This window comes from Scyliorhinus canicula, chromosome 3 (assembly GCF_902713615.1).
Source record: "Scyliorhinus canicula chromosome 3, sScyCan1.1, whole genome shotgun sequence".
Classification (NCBI taxonomy): Eukaryota; Metazoa; Chordata; class Chondrichthyes; order Carcharhiniformes; family Scyliorhinidae; genus Scyliorhinus; species Scyliorhinus canicula.
In genome coordinates, this window is record NC_052148.1 from 239,813,335 (window position 1) to 239,830,771 (window position 17,437).

At 52.5% G+C, this 17,437-nt stretch overlaps 1 protein-coding gene across 7 annotated transcripts in view; it reads left to right on the top strand.

Moving 5' to 3' along the window:
• The window catches only part of inpp4b (inositol polyphosphate-4-phosphatase type II B), a 1,043,608-nt gene that overhangs the window by 954,935 nt on the left and 71,236 nt on the right, over positions 1–17,437 (top strand). For all 7 annotated transcript variants that reach the window (XM_038792440.1, XM_038792442.1, XM_038792441.1 and 4 more), the window contains one exon: positions 6,748–6,880. In XM_038792440.1, the coding sequence (XP_038648368.1) occupies positions 6,748–6,880 (133 nt within the window). The remainder of the gene's footprint in view (positions 1–6,747; positions 6,881–17,437) is intronic.

The window sequence follows — 17,437 nt, forward strand, 5'->3', positions numbered from 1 at the left end:
ATACAAGACCTGCCACAGAACCCCCTTACCGGTCCTTTCCAGACACCTAAGTAAAAAGATCCACCAGAGACCCCACCCCCCACACACATTGACCTGCTAAATACAGAGACTCCCTAAATAGAGGATCTCTTTATTAAGAGGGTCTTGGGGGGTGTCCTTGTTTTGGGGGTCTCTGGGGAGGTCCCCTTATTTAGGGGGTCTCGGGGGGGGGGGGGTCACCTTATTGACGGGGTCTCTGAGGCGTCTCTGTGGGGGTTCTCTTTATCTAGGGGGCCTCTCTGGTGGAGGAGTGGCGGGTCGGGTTAGTGGGTCAGACCTCTACTTGGGGGGGGGGGGGGGGGGGGGGGGAGAACCCAGAAAAACTCATGGGGGGGGAACCCAGAAAAACTCATGGTGGGATCTGAATTGCGATGCAGGAGGGGGATGAGTGGGATGCTGAATTGCGATGCCGGGGTGATGAATCTGCTGAAAATGTGGGACCAATAGCAGGATTGCCAAGAGAATCCCTCGCAATCCTCAGCATGCATAAATTTGCATGGCGAAGGATTGTGAATTGCTTCCTAATTTGCGGGAGCGCAGATCATGTGCAAATTCAGCTCCAGCGGGCAAACATTGTGTCCCAAATGAAGAATTTTGCCCAGTATCTGCCCGGTGAAGTTGTTTCCAACTAATTTTTTTTACCTGAAGGTCACCACCCATAGGTTATTTATCCACCTTTTGGAAAGCCATCTTCAGTTTTAACGAAGGGATATTCTCTGCTCAAGGTTTGGATTTTATTTATTTATTTAACAAATGTAAAGCACCCATTTCTTACATTTTCCAATTAAGAGGCAGTTTAGAGTGCCCACTTACCCTGCACATCTTGTTGGGTTGTGGGGGTGAGACCCACGCAGACATGGGGAGACTGTACAAAGTCCACACAGACAGTGACCCAGGGCCAGGATCAAACCGGGGTTCTCTGTGCCGTGAGGCAGCAGTGCTAGTCACCGTGCTGCCCCAAGGTTTGGATTTTAACCAACAGTCTTTTTGCACTAGCCTATTTTCGGGAGAGCCTGCTTTTTACAGCTGGGTGTGGCCATGAAGCTAGCTGTTTCTACTATGTCCCTTTCTTCAGTTAGCGTGCTACGGATATATAATTTGTTCCTTTGATGTTACCCACTTTGTGGACCCGGCTTTTAGCATATAAGTGCCAATTCCCTGATCCCGCCACTTTGAAGTCACCTATTCTATACCCGATTGATTTCCCCTAGTCATTTCCCCTAGTCATTGGTAATCAAAAAACATCTCTTCTTCAGACAGCTGCACTGACCAATCCTTTAATCTTCTTCCTTTATTTTATTTTATCTGACCCTAATTTAAATTTTTAATTTAAAGTTTCCCTCACTTCTTCAGATCAGAAATCTGGGGCGCGATTCTCCGCTCCCCAGGCCGGGTGGGAGAATCGTGGGAGAGCTGCTCTGGCACCCCCCGTGATTCTCTCACCCCCCCCCCAAAATGGCGTGTCACGTTTTGCGACATGCCGCTCGGAGAATTCTCCGGCCTGAGTGGGCCGAGTGGCCTGCCGTTCCCGACCTGTTCACGGCAGCGGCAACCACACCTGGTCGCTGCCGGCGTGAATTGCGCGCGAAATATGAGTTTGGGGCCTGTGGGGGGCGGAGAGGGGATTGAGAATCACGCCCGTGCTCGGGAGAGGACTGGCCCTCGATCGGTGCCCACCAATCGTCGGGCCGGCGTCTCCAAGGCACTCTTTCCCCACCGCCGCCCCGCAAGATCAAGCCGCCATGTCTTGCAGAGCAGCGGAGGGGAACACGGCAACTGCCAGCGTCAAGGCCCGGCGGCCGTGTTTGACGAAACGCCGATCCTAGCCCCCGGGGTGGGGGGGGGGGGGAGAATAGGGGGTGAGGAGCGGCCTCAGACGCCGTCTGGTTTATGTTTGTAAACGATGGACAAGATTTTCCGGCTGTTCACGCCTCCAGAATCTTCCGGCCCTGCCGATGGTGGGTCCCTGCTGCAGGTTTACTGGCAGCATAGGGTGGAATTAATGGGAAATCCCGTTGACTGTGGCAGAACCAGAAGATTCCGCCGCCTGTCAACGGCGGGCCACCTTCAGCTGCCAAGAAACATGGCGTGCGCGAGGGAACTGAGAATCTCGCTCGATGTTTCCAATTAAGTTACTGGAGTGGAACAGGAATTGCTCCAACAGAATTGCTGGCACATGAGCCTTGTTTGCCAAACTTTATTTTGCTGTGCATGTGTAACAGTGAAAGTTTCAGGATGACCAAACTTCCAATCTTTGCACCCTTAAACATGGCACAATGTACATGTGGCGAAATATAAATATCTCTTCCATAATCTTCATTTTATTACTGTTCTCTGTTTCAAAACTTACGTTGTGCCTCAACTTTGCAAAAAAGAGTTAATTGCACTGATTATTGGTATGAATATTGATAATTGAATTATCATACCTGACTAATTATTCTGATTTTTGAGATGTTGTAATTGCATATTAAGGTCTGAAGAGGGCCCCAAAGTCTATTCTACTTCAAACCTCTGAAACATTTTGTTCTATTTTTAGTTCCTTTTCTGCTTTCTCCAATTACCTCTCTCTATCTTTGCATCATCGCCTCTGTCTTTCTGATTCCCTTGTTCTCTTAGACACGTGGAGCCATGTTTACTGTTTGTCTTTGTCTCACTCGCTGTTATTCCCACTCAACGGCACACCCAGTTCTTCAATCTTGCAAAGTTCCCCTTCTAACATTCTGGGGTTTGTGCCAAAACTGGGGGAGTTGCCCCACAGGCTAGTTAAGTAACTGCCTGACATAGTCAGATTCACCGATTCATACTTTACAAACAGTATCCCAGGCACCACCGGCAGGACAGATCTCCCACAGGCGGGCAGCACGAGGTGTGCAGTCAGGGGACAGTGTCGCACTTGGGAGCCTTCAGCATTGACTCCAGGCCCCATGAAGTTTCATTGTATCAGGTCAAACATGGGCAAGGTAACATCTTGCCGATCGCACCCCCCTCCACCCCCACCTCCAGATGATGAATCAATATTCCTCCACGTTGAACACAAATTGGAAGAAGCACTTCCTCAAGGTTAATTAAGGATGGGCAATAAATGCTGGCCTAGCCAACGGCATCCGCATCCCATGAAAGATTTTTTTAAATGATCATTCTCTTGTATTTTAAGTTTGCCTTTTTCCCTTTCTTGACACTTTGCATGGCTTTCCTTTATTCTGCAATATATACTCCACTTTGTCTTCCTCTATTTCCCTGTCTACTCCTCAACTGTTTCCCACTGTCGCTGATTATCAGCTGAAAGACAGATTGTTTTACCTTAAATAGCCGTAATTTATGTAAATAATATTCATATCATTTTAGTACACGCTGCATACCTCTTCTCCAATTGACTGAAATGAGTTCTGATTTTTCCTCGTAATTAAAGACACTCACCCTCCGTTTCTTCTTATAAACTCTCTTTTGTGCCTACTTTGTGGCAATGACATCCTTCCTAAACAAAGGAGGCCAAAGGTAGATCCTGCATTTGAAATAAAACTTCATCAGTCACTCCTTGCCTTCTCACTCTATGTTTATTTATGAAGTAGATGCAAGAAGGATGCTCCCAGGGGTCACAGTCTGAGGATACGCAGCAGACCATTAGGACAGAGATGGGAGAAATTCCTTCAGCCAGAGAGTGGTTGGCCTGTGGACTTCGTTAGCACAAGAAGTAGTTGAGGCCAAGCCATTGCTTGTTTGCAAGAAGCAGGTAGATATGGCACTTACGGTGAAGGGGATCCAAAGCGGGGATTAAGCTATCGAGTTGGATGATCAGCCATGATCTTAATGAATGGTGGAGCTGGCTCGAGGGGCTGAATAACCTCCTCCTGCTCCTATTTCCTATGGGCGCGATTCTCCGCAAAGGCGGAGAGTCGTGAAGGCTGCCACGAAACCGGCCGTGTTTCACGGCAGCCTCCGCGCTCCCTCCCGGGACCCGATTCTGCTCCCCGGTCGGGGCTAGCATCGCGGCCCCGTGAACTCCGGCATCGCGGGCTTAACGAATTTCGCTAAGACCGCGCGCCAAAGTTAGCGACGGCTGATGCATATGATGACGTCAGCCGCGCATGCGCGATTGGATGACTCCAATCCACGCATGCGCGGCTGACATCATCCACGCATATGCGTCAGACCCGCGCATGCGCGGTCCGTAATGCCCCTCAGCCGCCCCGCGGACTTATCCTGCGGGGCGGCGGAGGGAGAAAGAGTGCGCGGGAATCGGACCCGCCGCCCGCGATCGGTGCCAACCGATCGTGGGTCCATGCCACCCTTGGCACGGCCGTGGTGCGGCCGTGCCAATCGGTGGCATGGTTGTGCAGAACGGCACTTTGCGGCCATTTTCATGAACTGGTATAGCAGGTGTATTAAAAATGGTGAAAACGGCCGTACAGGCCTTGTAAATCAGCCCATCGGCCAGGGGAGAATCGCTGCTCGCCGTAAAAAAACGGCGAGCAGCGATTCGTGTCGGGGGGCGGGTGTGGGGGGGGGGGGGAGAATAGCGGGAGGGCGTCGGACCAGCGTCGCCGTAAAAATTTGCGCCGTCCGCTGTTCTCCGCCCCGTCGTGAGTGCGGAGAATCGCGCCCTATGTTTCTAAGCCAAGAATTCTGTGTTTTTTTTAAAGAATCTATTTTATCATTTTTACTGCTTCCATTTTTAAAAATCTGTGTGACTTATCAGTGAGTCCCTTTGCTTTTCCTTTTGAACTCCTTTTAAAGTTTTATTATTCAGCATACTTTCCTCTCGTTCTTCCTGACAGATAAGTATGACCTCACAGTCACCTGTATTAATTTAATCTGCCACCCATCCAGATCCTTCTAATATCTTCCATCGTCCTGTCACCTTGCATGTTCCGAGAGACTTCCATTTCCACTTGCTGCACATTAACCATCAGTTTATTGATGTGACCAGATTCCTCTTAATTTCAGATACTGTTATCTTTGCCAATGATTTCTATGTTCCGGGCATCTCTGACTGTGTCTATATAAACATTTCTGGAACAAGCCTTTCCATTCACCTGAAGAAGGAGCCGTGCTCCGAAAGCTCGTGTTTGAAACAAACCTGTTGGACTTTAACCTGGTGTTGTAAGACTTCTTACTGTGCTCACCCCAGTCCAACGCCGGCATCTCCACATAATGATTTCTATAACAGAGGTCAAGGCTAGATGTTTAAAAAATAATAAAACAACAATACTAAAGGCTCTGCATCTGAATGCATATAGCATTCAAAATAAATCAGATGAACTAATGGTGAAAATGGAAATAAGTAAGTACAACCTGATAGCCATTAAAGGGACATGGCTGCAGGGCGGCATATATTGGGACCTGTATATACATGACGTTGATGAAAAACCAGAAGCTAGGAAGGTGGGGGTGGCTCTAACAATTAATGATGGTATTAGAGAGGGTTGACCTAAATTCAGGAAACCAGGATGCAGAAGCAGTTTGGGTAGAGATAAGAAACTAAAATGGCAAAAGATGACTCATGGGAGTGGTGTACATAGAATTTACAGTGCAGAAGGAGGTCATTCGACCCATCGTGTCTTCACCAGCCCTTGGAAATAGGACCCTACTTAAGCCTCCACCTCATCCCTGTAACCCAGTAACCCCACCTAACCTTTGGACATTAAGGGGCAAGTTAGCATAGCCGATCCACCTAACCTGCACATCTTTGGACTGTGGGAGGAAACCAGAGCACCTGGAGGAAACCCACGCAGTCCTGGGGCGGAAGTGCAAACTCCACACAGAGGCCGGAAGTGAACCTGGGACCCTGGAACTGTGAGACAGCAGTGCTAATCACTGTGCTGCCCCAACAAGCGGCAAGCCCCCGAACAGTATGCACATGGTAAGACAGAGTATAAACTTTGTCTGCAGTAAAATCTACATTTCACTTGTCAAGAATTCTTCAACAAGACTATTTTTAAGAAGAAATTAGTGCTTAAAGTTACCAGTTTAAACCAGAAGTACAAATTTAAGATTCTTGGGCGAAAATGGCTAACAATGTAATTCTTCTTTTTTTTGCTGTCAAATGTTTGACTTGACTGAAAGAAATTGCAAGGCCTTCTGTTAATATCAGGCCCTCAACCTTCATAGGACAAGTTTTTTTGTTTCCAAATAAAGTAGAAATCTTACTATTAATCAAGCGATTTGGGAACTTGTTCATGGATATTAAATTACAATGCCACAACAAATAGAGCTTCTCCACTTTGTTGGGGTTGGGTGTTGGTAAATGTCCCTCTTTATGTAATGCGTGGGCTAGACAGTGAATTTAACAGTTTGCCAATCTGCTAAAACCACAAATCCACAAATTGGCATTGGTATCCAGATTCATCCTCATTAAGTACATAACCTTTCAACGTTGGCCTATTTTCAGAGTACCTCAGTCTATTTTGACCAGACTGGAGCGGTTGGGGGTGGGGGGGGGGGGGGGGGGGGGGGGGTGTTGCCTGCTCTTACCTCACAGGATATAACATTGGGTTCCTCTAACAAGGTATCTTAGCCAAGCCTGGGTCTTAATTGACCAACACAGCAGTGAAGACAGAAAAGGCTGTGTGATAAGTCTAGTTTAACTTTATTTCCAAGCAATGTTGCCAATATCTATTTAACAAAGAGCATTTCCCTCTTAATACATACAGATCTGTAGGATTGTAGAAAAGCTGCTGACATTTAAAGGGTGTCTGTTTTAACCTTCAGGTGAAGAGATTGGAATGCTGGAGGACATGTCAATTGCAATTATAGATTTACAGAAAGTGGCATTCAAAGTTATTGAAGCACAGTTGGAGGAGAGTGCCAGTGCCGACCTTTATCCCATTGTGACTGGAATCCGGTAAGCAGTAATTTTCAGAACCGAAACAAATAGTTGCATTATCGTGCTACCATCTAGTGTCATCAGACTTCAATGTCTGTCAAAATGCTGCAACATTTTACAAGTGATACAATTTGAATGTACACTGCATTGAATACTTTAATCAAAGTAAAATCTGACTAAAGGTCATTCATGTTCCATCCCCCACAATGTGTTTCATGGTGGAAGGAGGTGGTCAGCTAGTGGCCAACGGTGGGATCTCACGATCCCACCTGCTGTCAATGGGGTTTCCTGTTTCATGCAACCCCCCCACTGCCGCCGGGAAACCCGTGACGGGGGTTCACCATTGGTGGGACCAGACGAACCCACCAGTGAGAGCTGCCTGAATATTCCGACCAGTGTGTGCATAATATATTGCAAAGAAGGTGATGAGGATTTTGGACACACTTAGGAAGCAGATTGTAGTTGCCCATGTGAGGAGACATGGACATGAAACTATTTCATGAAATCTACTGGTTATCCAAATCATTGAAACTGCTGCTGGGATAAGGAAATTTGATTTAGCGCCTCAATGGAGAAAGCTGCCCAGGGCACCTACACTTTCCTGGTATTCAAGTGCCTGTGTTAAAGCACCTAATTTCTCATTTGAAATTAGTCAAGTCTGCACCTCTAATTACAAGGTGAAAATTGCTTTTCACACAGTTGGGATGGGAATTGTATGATGCAAGTAATCCCACTGACCAAATTTGTATGACCATATTTGCCAGCTATTTGTAATTCACGTAACTTGTTGAATGTGAAGGCCTCCGGCCAATATATTGGCCGCCCTGAAGAAACACGTGCATAGCTGACAGGAATTTGAGGCAGCAATTTAAACAACTGCATTCTCACCTGCAAGACAAGGGGAAAAGATTCAGACCTGCCAGTATTTCTGAAAAGTGAAGTGTTCTCGGCCACAGATACTAAAAGAGGTATCCCACAGACTACGCTGAAGAGGTCAAGCGTCTTTTGTATGTCCTGTACAGAGTGAGCCAACTTGAGGTAGTCATCTGCAAACTGAGGTTCGTGGATGTCCATGGCGATCAATTTTGCTTTTGCCCAGAAATGACCAAGATTGGAAAGCTTCCTTTCCAGATGATACTGCAGGCTGACACTGGGTGGGAGGTCATCTCGGATGAGGTGAACGATGATGGTCAGGTATGTGATGAACAAGTGGGGGGGGGGGTGGGGGGCTGCGGGAGGGAAGCACACACCCTTGTTTAATCTTGGTTCATCAGATCCTCCATTCACAATGATCCTCCAGATCAATCTGCTCATCAGTGCTCAGGGTGGGTTCTGCCAGGGCCACTCAGCTCCTGACCTCTTCACAGCCTTTCTCCAAACATGACAAAAGAGCTCAATTCCAGAGGTTATGCCAGCCATTAGTCCATGACATCAAGGCAACATTTGAATGAGTGCGGCATCAATAAGCTCGAACTGAATCAGGCGAAAGTTCCCCACTGGTTGGAGTCATACCTAGTACATAGGAAAATGCTAGTGGTTGATGAGGGCCAATAAGCTCAGCCTCAATATATTATGGCAAGACTTCCTCAAAGTAGTAACCTTCCCGCCAAAATAAGCTCAGAAGTGGGGATGTTTGCTTATACCTTATATTTTGCTGAAGCAGTCATTGCCTGCATGCAGCAACACTTAGACACCATTTAAGTCTGGGCTGAAAAGTGGCAATTAACATAACAAATGTTATTAGTGTCACAAGTAGCCTTATATTAACACTGCAATTACGTTACTGTGAAAATCCCCTTCATGAACATAAATGGCAGACAATGGATATCTCCAAAATTAGAGAATATACCTCTCTCAATTTTGGCACATGTCTCCAGATGTGAGCGAAGAAGGCTTTACAGGGTCAATTGGGCAGGATGTGCTTCCATCATTTATGTTGCCTAGATTGATGGTGTGGGATCCATCTAGATTTGTTCTTGTTTAATTTTGATGCAACCGAGTGGTTTGCTCGGTCATTTCACAGAGCGGTTAAGAGTCGACTGGGTCCAGACAGCACATTTCCTTCCTGAAGGTCATTGGTGAAACAGATGGTTTTTATGACAATGCAGGAATTTCATCATGGTCAGTCAACACTGACATTAGATTTTTATTCCAGTTTTATTAATTAATTGAATTCATGATTGTGAGATTTGAGTTAATGTCGCTGGAGCATTAGTCAAGGCCTTTGGATCATTAATCCAGTAACATTTCTGTTATGGTACCATTCCATGCTACCATCGTCCATGTTCCCATCGCAGTACACTAAGAACTAAGGTTCCTTCACACGTCATCCAATAATACTGCATGGTTAAAATGCCATTACCCTGTCAACATCAAAGAAAATTCAATGTCTTCCAAGGATGTACTATATCAAGATGGGGGAGGGGGGCATCTAACAGAATAGTTTCTAATTGTCATTTCAGGCGGGTTTGGCTGAGAGTTTCTCCCTGGCTCTTGGTGAATTCCTTACTGCTATCCAACCACACTTAGTCACTTTTGCGGGCGTTTCTCTGTGGGCTCGCCCACACTTGGAGCGCGAGCTACCCGAATGGGGACAGAGTCCCATAACCCGCGAGATGAGCCGGGTATTTCCCAGCATTTAGAGTGCTGAGTACACCCCACCATCTAACGCCCATCCTGGTAGATTGGGGTCCTCAGCGGGGAACTCTGCTGGCAGTGCCACCTGGGCTCCATGGCACTGCCAGAGTGCCCCAGTGGCACCAGCAGTGCCAGTGTATCACCTGTCCAGAGCACATGCACCTGGGGGCCTCAATTCCCCTGGGAGGCTCCATTCCCCTGGGAGACCTCCACGAGTGCCGTACCGTCTGATCCCCATTTGTGGAGACCAGCACTGAACGGTGCTCGTCTGAAGTCTCCAAGCTGAGGGAGTTAGGCCTTGGTTAGCTCTCGGGATCACATATTAGAGTGAGACTCTAATATGTAGATTTGCCAGATATTGATCCTGCCCACAATGGGAGGGATTCACATCACACGAGATCACGTTCGATCTCGCGAGGCATGGCAAGCTGGTTAGATCCCAGAAATAGGATCTCCCAGCATCTGCTAGTTGCGTGCGCGTGCTACTTTTCGAGTGCAATGCCCTTGGAAATGTTTTTATCACTTGGGAGTTGAACCCTTGGCCAGACCAGCTCCTCCAATATCAGGCCACCATTTTGAAAGGGTGCCCCGATCTCTGATTGAGCATGAGGGTCCCCCACACCCCCAACCATAGGCAATGTCACCTCGCCCCCACACACATGGGTATTACGCCACACCTCCCAGTGAGGACACCCCACTATGGGGTCACTGAGGGGCCGCCTTTTCAGGCCTTCCCATGCCCCATTCCAGGCCGCCCATGTTCAGGACTTCCACCCTTCACCCCCCCCCCCCCCCCCCCCCCCCCCCCCCCTCCACTGCCCTGCCACCTTCAGGAAGCACCTTCATACCTGCACTTGTCTTCCCTCCCCTCCCTCACCTGTCATACTCCTACTCATCCCTTCTTTAATGGACATGGCCGCCTCAGGCCCCGGCCCTTAGGAGTGCCACCCTGGCATCTGGTGCCATGGCACTGGCACTCTGGCAGTGCCCCGCTGACCTGGCAGTGCCACATGGGCACCTTGGCAGTGCCAGAATGGCCATGCCAAGGTGTCAGCCTGGCAGTGCTAAGGTTCCAGAGGGAGAGCTAGGGTGCCACCCTCCCATGTCCCTGATAGCCCAGGGGGCTCCAATGGCTTGAGAGACCCCCCCCCCCCTCCCTCCAGGTGCCATGGTGCCTGGTCCACATTTGTGTTGACCAGTACTAATCGGTGTCCACATGACCGCTCACTGAGGATCTGATTAGATCACGGGAGGCCAATAGAACCGGTTTCCGTCTCGCTAATGAGATGGAGATTGGCCTTAATTGGCCTCAATTAGCTTTGCGTTGCATCTAGATGAGGGGCGCGATTCTCCCATGCCGCGCCGTATGGGAGAATCACCGTTCGCGCCAATTTTTCCTGCGGCACCGGTCGGAAACGTTCCGCAATTCTCCCAGAGGGCGAGAACGGCGCCATCGAGGTCGGTGCCGTGCCTGCCAGAGAGTCGCCTGAGGTACCAAGTACGGGGGTTTGGAGGAGGATGCCGCAATGCTCGGTGTGGGGTGGGGGTTGGAGGAGGGGCTGGAGGTAGGAGGAGTGGGAGGAGGGGGTGGAGGTGGGAGGAGGGGGTGGAGGTGGGAGGAGGGGGTGGAGGTGGGAGGAGGGGGTGGAGGTGGGAGGAGGGGGTGGAGGTGGGAGGAGGGGGTGGAGGAAGGAGGAGGGGGTGGAGGAAGGAGGAGGGGGTGGAGGTGGGAGGAGGGGGTGGAGGTGGGAGGAGGGGGTGGAGGAAGGAGGAGGGGGTGGAGGAGGGAGGAGGGGGTGGAGGTGGGAGGAGGGGGTTGAGGTGGGAGGAGGGGGTGGAGGGGGTTGAGGTGGGAGGAGGGGGTGGAGGAAGGAGGAGGGGGTGGAGGAAATGATGCTGCCATGCTGTTGGGGGGAGAGGTAAGGTCGGGCACGGTTACCCGCGGGAGCGATATGCCAGCCAGCCTTCCATGGCAGGACAGCGGTGAAGACACGCTTCCAAGTGCAGGTCACGCTGATGGGCCGAGGCAAGTGGCGCCTCAATGAGGAGGGACGGGGTTGAGTGGGTGGTGGACGGAGACTGTGGGCAGGGTGAAGGTTGCATGTGTGTCTGCAGCGGTACAGGGCAGCCGGGGCACCCATGAATCCCATGGGGCTTGGCTGTCGAGGTGTCAAAGCGCCATCGTTGAACATATTGTTGTTGTCTCTCCCTCCCAACTCCCCCCCCCCCCCCTTTCGTGTAGGTTGTTAAGTTCACGCACCATCCAGCAATGTTTGCCGCCATGGTGGGAGCGGCTGGCCTGTAGGTAGCCATTCTTCGCCGCCGACGAAGGCGGCTCAGAGCAGTTGCTGCCGCGGGTCCTCCCGCCCGACAAATGGATGAGAAGACAGTGGGTGACAATGACCACCACATCGTCGGGCATGCGGAGGACGCTGAATCGGATCCTGATAGGGCTCTGGGGGAGGAGCAAGAGCAGGTGGTGGTGCCAAGGCGCCAGAGGCGCCCCATGCGGCCTCGAGTGTATCGGGACCGCATGTCATTCCAGGAGCTTCCGGATGCGGCATGCAGGAGGAGACTTCGATTGAGTCGGGAGACCATGGCACATATATGCCATCTCGTGGCCCACCTGGCACTATGTGGAACGGGGGAGGACCTGCTATCCCGGTGGCCGTCAAGGTGATGGTTGCCCTTAATTTCTTCGCACCGGGGTCCTTCCAGGCGCTGAGTGGGGACCCCTCCGGAATCTCGCAGGCATCGGTGCACCGGTGCATCCGGGCCGTCACCGCATCCTGTATGACATCGCGGACAGATACATTCATTTTCCAGAGGACTGCGCACACCTGGCTGACCGGGCAGCGGGATTTGCCTCCGTGGCCGGGATGCCGATGGTCCAGGGGGTGATTGATCCCGTGCATGTCGGCATGCATCCACCCTCGGACGACAGGGACGTTTTCCTGAACAGAAAGGGCAACTACTCTATGAACATTCAGGTGGTCTGTGACCATCGCACGAAGATTATGCACGTGTGCGCCCAATACCCTGGCAGCGTGCAGGATGCCTTCATACTCGCTCATTTTTTCATCCCCGCTATTTTCGAGGGACCCCGCCGCCCCCCCCGGCTGAGGGGCTGGTTGCTGGGCGACATGGGTACCCGTTGCGGTCGTGGCTGATGACGCCTATACGGAGGCCACAGTCCGACGCGGAGACCTGCTACAATGAGGCCCTTGCAACAACCAGGGGTGTTGTGGAGAGGTGCTTTGGCCTTCTGAAATGAAGTTTTGGTGCCTGGACCGCTCTGGAGGGGGCCTGCAGTACCACCCCGACAAGGTCGGGCGCATAGTTGTGGTCTGCTGCATCTTGCACAACATTGCCCAGCAGAGGGGCGAGGTCCTGGAGGAGGATGCACATGGGGAGGCCGATGAGGGCGACTCCTCTGAACATGAGGAGGAGGAGAAGGATGGGGGGGGATGCACAGACACGACCAGGAGGCTGCATGACGACACCAGCTAGGAGAGCGAGCAAGCGACGCGTTGATTGCATGTTTCACAAACTAGGGGGAGGGTATCGCTGAGCAAGGCATTTGCACCATGAATTGCGCACAACCGCACCACCCAGCACCCCCCACTTCCCGCACCATCGTACAACCCTACCGCCCACACCGCCACTTTCACAGCACCTTACACCTGCAGCACATCGGGAATGTTTTAACACAGTAGCTTGTGTCAGTGGGTGTGATCAGTGCCATGTTGAATGATAACAACCCGCTCTGCGATGACCTGTGAGCTCTCGATCGCTAGACAATGTTTGACTCATGGCCACAGCTACACCCTCCACCTCGGTGGTCCCTGTATGTGTCACGGACAACCCACCAGATGGCAATGTGGGGCATCTGACGCGGTTTGCAGAGGGTGACGGGGTGTTGCGGGGGGGGGGAGAACACACACCCGGCCTCACCGTTGCACGGAACTGCGACCCCCAGCGTCACTCGGTCCCCCTCACAACCCCGCAGGCACCAGACATAGCACAGAGGCACCTAGATTTGGTGTTACAGTGAATTTAATCATGACATTCAAATACAAGTGCCCTAGCCCCTATAACTAAGCTGTGCCCTGCACCCGTGCCAACTTACTAAGTGTCTAACTTCTTGACCTTACGGGCCCTACCACTACGCCTTGGTGTTTCCCCAGACGGTACAGCAGGATTGGAGACAGACTGCTGAGACTCCAGCCCTGCGACTTGGTTCCCCTTTGGCGTGCGTTTCCTGGGGTGGCCCGGCTTGGATGGGCTAGGCTGCTCGGCGGGTGTGCTGGATGGCGTGGTGCCACGCTGCTCTGCCCGCTGCCCACCAGATGCACCAGGGACGGAACGGGGGGAGTCAGAGTGTTCCGGGACCTCACTTGCTGGAGTCACCGGGACGGCCACCAGAACCTCCTCCTCCCTCAGGGAGCCCGGTGGCCCCCGGGCCTCACTATGGGACAGTGGTGCGAGCGGAGACATGCGTCGTGGCACCACCGACACCTGGCGCTGCCAGTCCTGGAGTGCCGCTGTGGAATCGACAAGGGTCTGAACGTTCCCAGCGATGGAGCTCAGGGAGTGCGTAATCCTTGTGAGGCATTGCGCAACCTCCCGCTGGGATTCTGCGATGCCACCCAGCACGTGGCCAAGGCCAAGGCCGCCGATGCTCTCAGCGATGGCCTGCTGAGACTGGGCCAGACCCCGGAACACGGCGGCAATGTCCAGTTGGCTCTGGCGCATGGCTGCCTGTGAGAGGGCAGCCCTGTCCTGAGCCACGGATGATGTGTGCACATCAAGCCCCACGCCTTGCAGAACCTGACCCATGGCTGAAACTATTGCACCCACTGCCTCCAGTGCGGACGCCACCCGTGCGGTGTCGGCCTGGGTGGCAGCTATGACCGGCACCAGTCCCTGCTCATGGACGTGGATGGACTCCTCCAACCGGATCTGCAGTTGCTGGAAGACGGCCGTCATCCCATTGTCCTCTCCCAGGGTTTCCAAATGCATCTGGTCTGTGGGTGGGTCAAGTAAGTCCAGGAACCCGGGAACTGTCTGGGCGGCAGCTGTGTGCTGGGCCTGGGCTGCCCTCCGACTGTCCAGTCCCTCAGCTGCTCCTACCTCCACCTGCTGTGCCGGTTCGGCTGTGTGGTGTGCACCAGTAAGTGAGCCCAAAGCCTCATCACTTATGCGCCCAACCGAGGTGAGTGTATCTGCGATGGTGGACATTGTGGGTGACAGCAGTGCCGCAAACTTGAGCTCATCATCTGTCCCCAGGTCTGGGGACTCCTGGATCGATCTTTGGACCGGCGCTACTAGTCCGCGGCCCACGTTAGGTGCCGTGTCCGGCATGTGTGTCGACTTTCTGGCCGTCCTCTGTGCGTCACTGTCCACAGTCCTAGTCATCTCTCCGTCACTATCCCAGCTCGCGGCCCTCTCCTCGTCCGACTCACGGCCATCAGTGTCCTCAATGTCCATCGTCTCTTCGTCCCTGTCGTCCCTGTCCATCCTCTGTGCGTCCCCCTCCAGTGCCACGGGCTCAGGGGAGGGCCCTCCTGTCAGTCTTCCTTGCCCCCTCTGCCGTGCGTCCATAGGGGCGGATGTGCTTGCATCTGGACGGCAGGGGCTTCTCTGCGACGTCCCTGGACGATCGGCTCCTGGCCCTGCTGACGTCAATGAGGCATGTATCGTTAGACACCCGGAGTTGGGTGTGTGGGGGAGGGGGGGGGGGGGCATTGTGAGTGGGTGCAGTGTCAGGGGGGTTGGGGGTGGGGAGGGTATGTGTCACGGAGTGGGTTGAAAGGGGGGGGGACTTGGGGGCAGTGGTAGGTGGTGCAGTGTGAGGGGAGGGAGGAGGTGACAGGCTGAGGGGGTGTAGCAAGGCATGGGAGTCTCACTTGTTCCTGCGCCTCCGACCTGGCATGGCGCTACCTCCCGGGTGGCGGCTCCCCCTGCGAGGTCCAGAGCCCTCTGCTCATGGACGGTGACAGCACAGGCGATCCCCCTCCAGTCTTGAATGCTCACAAAGGTTCTGAGCAGTCTTGTCCTGCCGGGGGGGCGGGGGGAGAAAGCATTAGTGTTAGGCGGTCACCATCAAGACGTGCGGATGTTGTCCACATTATGACTGGGTGGGGGGGCCCTTGGCACCACACCATGGCAGCTCTCGGGGGGGGGGGGGGGGGGGTGTTGCCCATGTGGATCGGGTACAATGTGGTATCCCCAACCACCCCCACCCCCCTGCATGGGCAGAGGGGTGGGGGCCATGATATGTGATGGGGGCATTGGGGGGGGGGGGCACGGGGAAACCCTCAGGGTACTTAACCTGGCAGCCCTCGTGTGGTCGTGGAGCTTCTTGCGGCACTGTTCTCCAGACCGGGGGCGTGTGCCCCACCGCGGTGCCCACCACACGCCAGCCACGCCTCACAGTGCTAACCTGGTTGCCAGTGCCCACATCTTGGACACAAGATGGCCCTGCGCTCTTCCCGGGCGTCCAGCATCGTGTCCAGATCACTGACCCTGAACCTGGGGGTGGCACGGCGGGGCTTAGCCATCTCTATTGGTCTGGTCCTCTGTGCGCGGATCGCGCACTTTAAATGACACGCCGCGGCATCATCTGGTCGTCGCGTGATAACGATGCCGCTCTGGCGCCACGCCCACCGTGTTTCTCGCGACCCCGCTGCTGGCCCCTTAACGGGGCCTGAATTGATATTGCCCGAGGCCGATTCGCGCCGTCGTGAAACGCGACGGCTTTCACGACGATGTGGACACTCTGCCTCATTATCGGAAAATTGCGCCCGGGATGTAGATTTCGTGAACGGCAGTGGGCCGGTTAGATTGCAAACCGCTCGGCACCCAGCATGGTTCCCAATTTGGTCCCCTCACACAATCTAACCAACCCACATGGATCCTCGCCTGGCACAACATGGTTGTTAAATCGTGCCCGGTGTCTATAGTTTTGTCATCGAGTTTAGGGTAAATTTCTAGAAATCCACTAGTCCTACATGTTAGGGTAAAAATATATTTCACCATAGATCAGCTATGTTGTGGTTTGTGTCCATAATTCTTCGCGTGATGAGTTCCTGTTATTGCCAGCACTGTTGCCGAAGGTGCTGAGTAGAAATTAGTGTTGCTCAAACAGATTAAGTGTACCTTGAGGAATGAGTCATGCATCTCTGAGCAAAAGTAGATGCCTGGGAACAAGTTGTCTTATACTCTCTGAATAATGCATTGCCTAAGGACAGAGAAATTAAAGTTTGAGTGTCAGAAATGTAAAGAACATTATTTATATGGCTATTTTATAATTTTAAGAAGTAAGCAATCTTTTATTGCTTAATATGTTACTCAAAGACCATGGGCCCATAACTTTCTAGTTCCCCAGCATTGCATTTAAGGGGTACCCCAATGATGCATTGGGGGAACCCTCTATGAGGTTAACTTAGCAATTGTCCAGAAGCACTAACTTTCTCTGGACAATTGCGCTGTGCTGGGAACCATGTGACAGAAGTGATTTAAATTGCTAATTTCTGCCAGTTTTATCCTGACAGTGACTGAAAGAGTTGGAAGCAAAAAAATCGCTTCTAACTCCATAGTAACTATTTTGACGGCCCTATCCAGCCTCGCACAGGACACCTCGCACACCCAGAGCACCAAACCCCCAGCCAACTCTCCTCACGGCCTGACCCCCTTCCCAGCCTCGCTCCTGGTTTTCCTGCCACCTATCCATCCCAGTCTCCTTGACCCCCGTCCCTGTCTACCTGCCCTCCATCTCTGCTACCTCTCCCCCCTCCCAGACTTCCTGCTCCCCCTCCCGCCCTCCCTCCCAATTCTGGATGGTGTTGTGCTTCTTAGAGTGCTGTTGGAGCTGCACTCATCCAGGCAAGTGGGGAGTATTCAATTACACTCCTAACTTTATGCCTTGTAGATGGT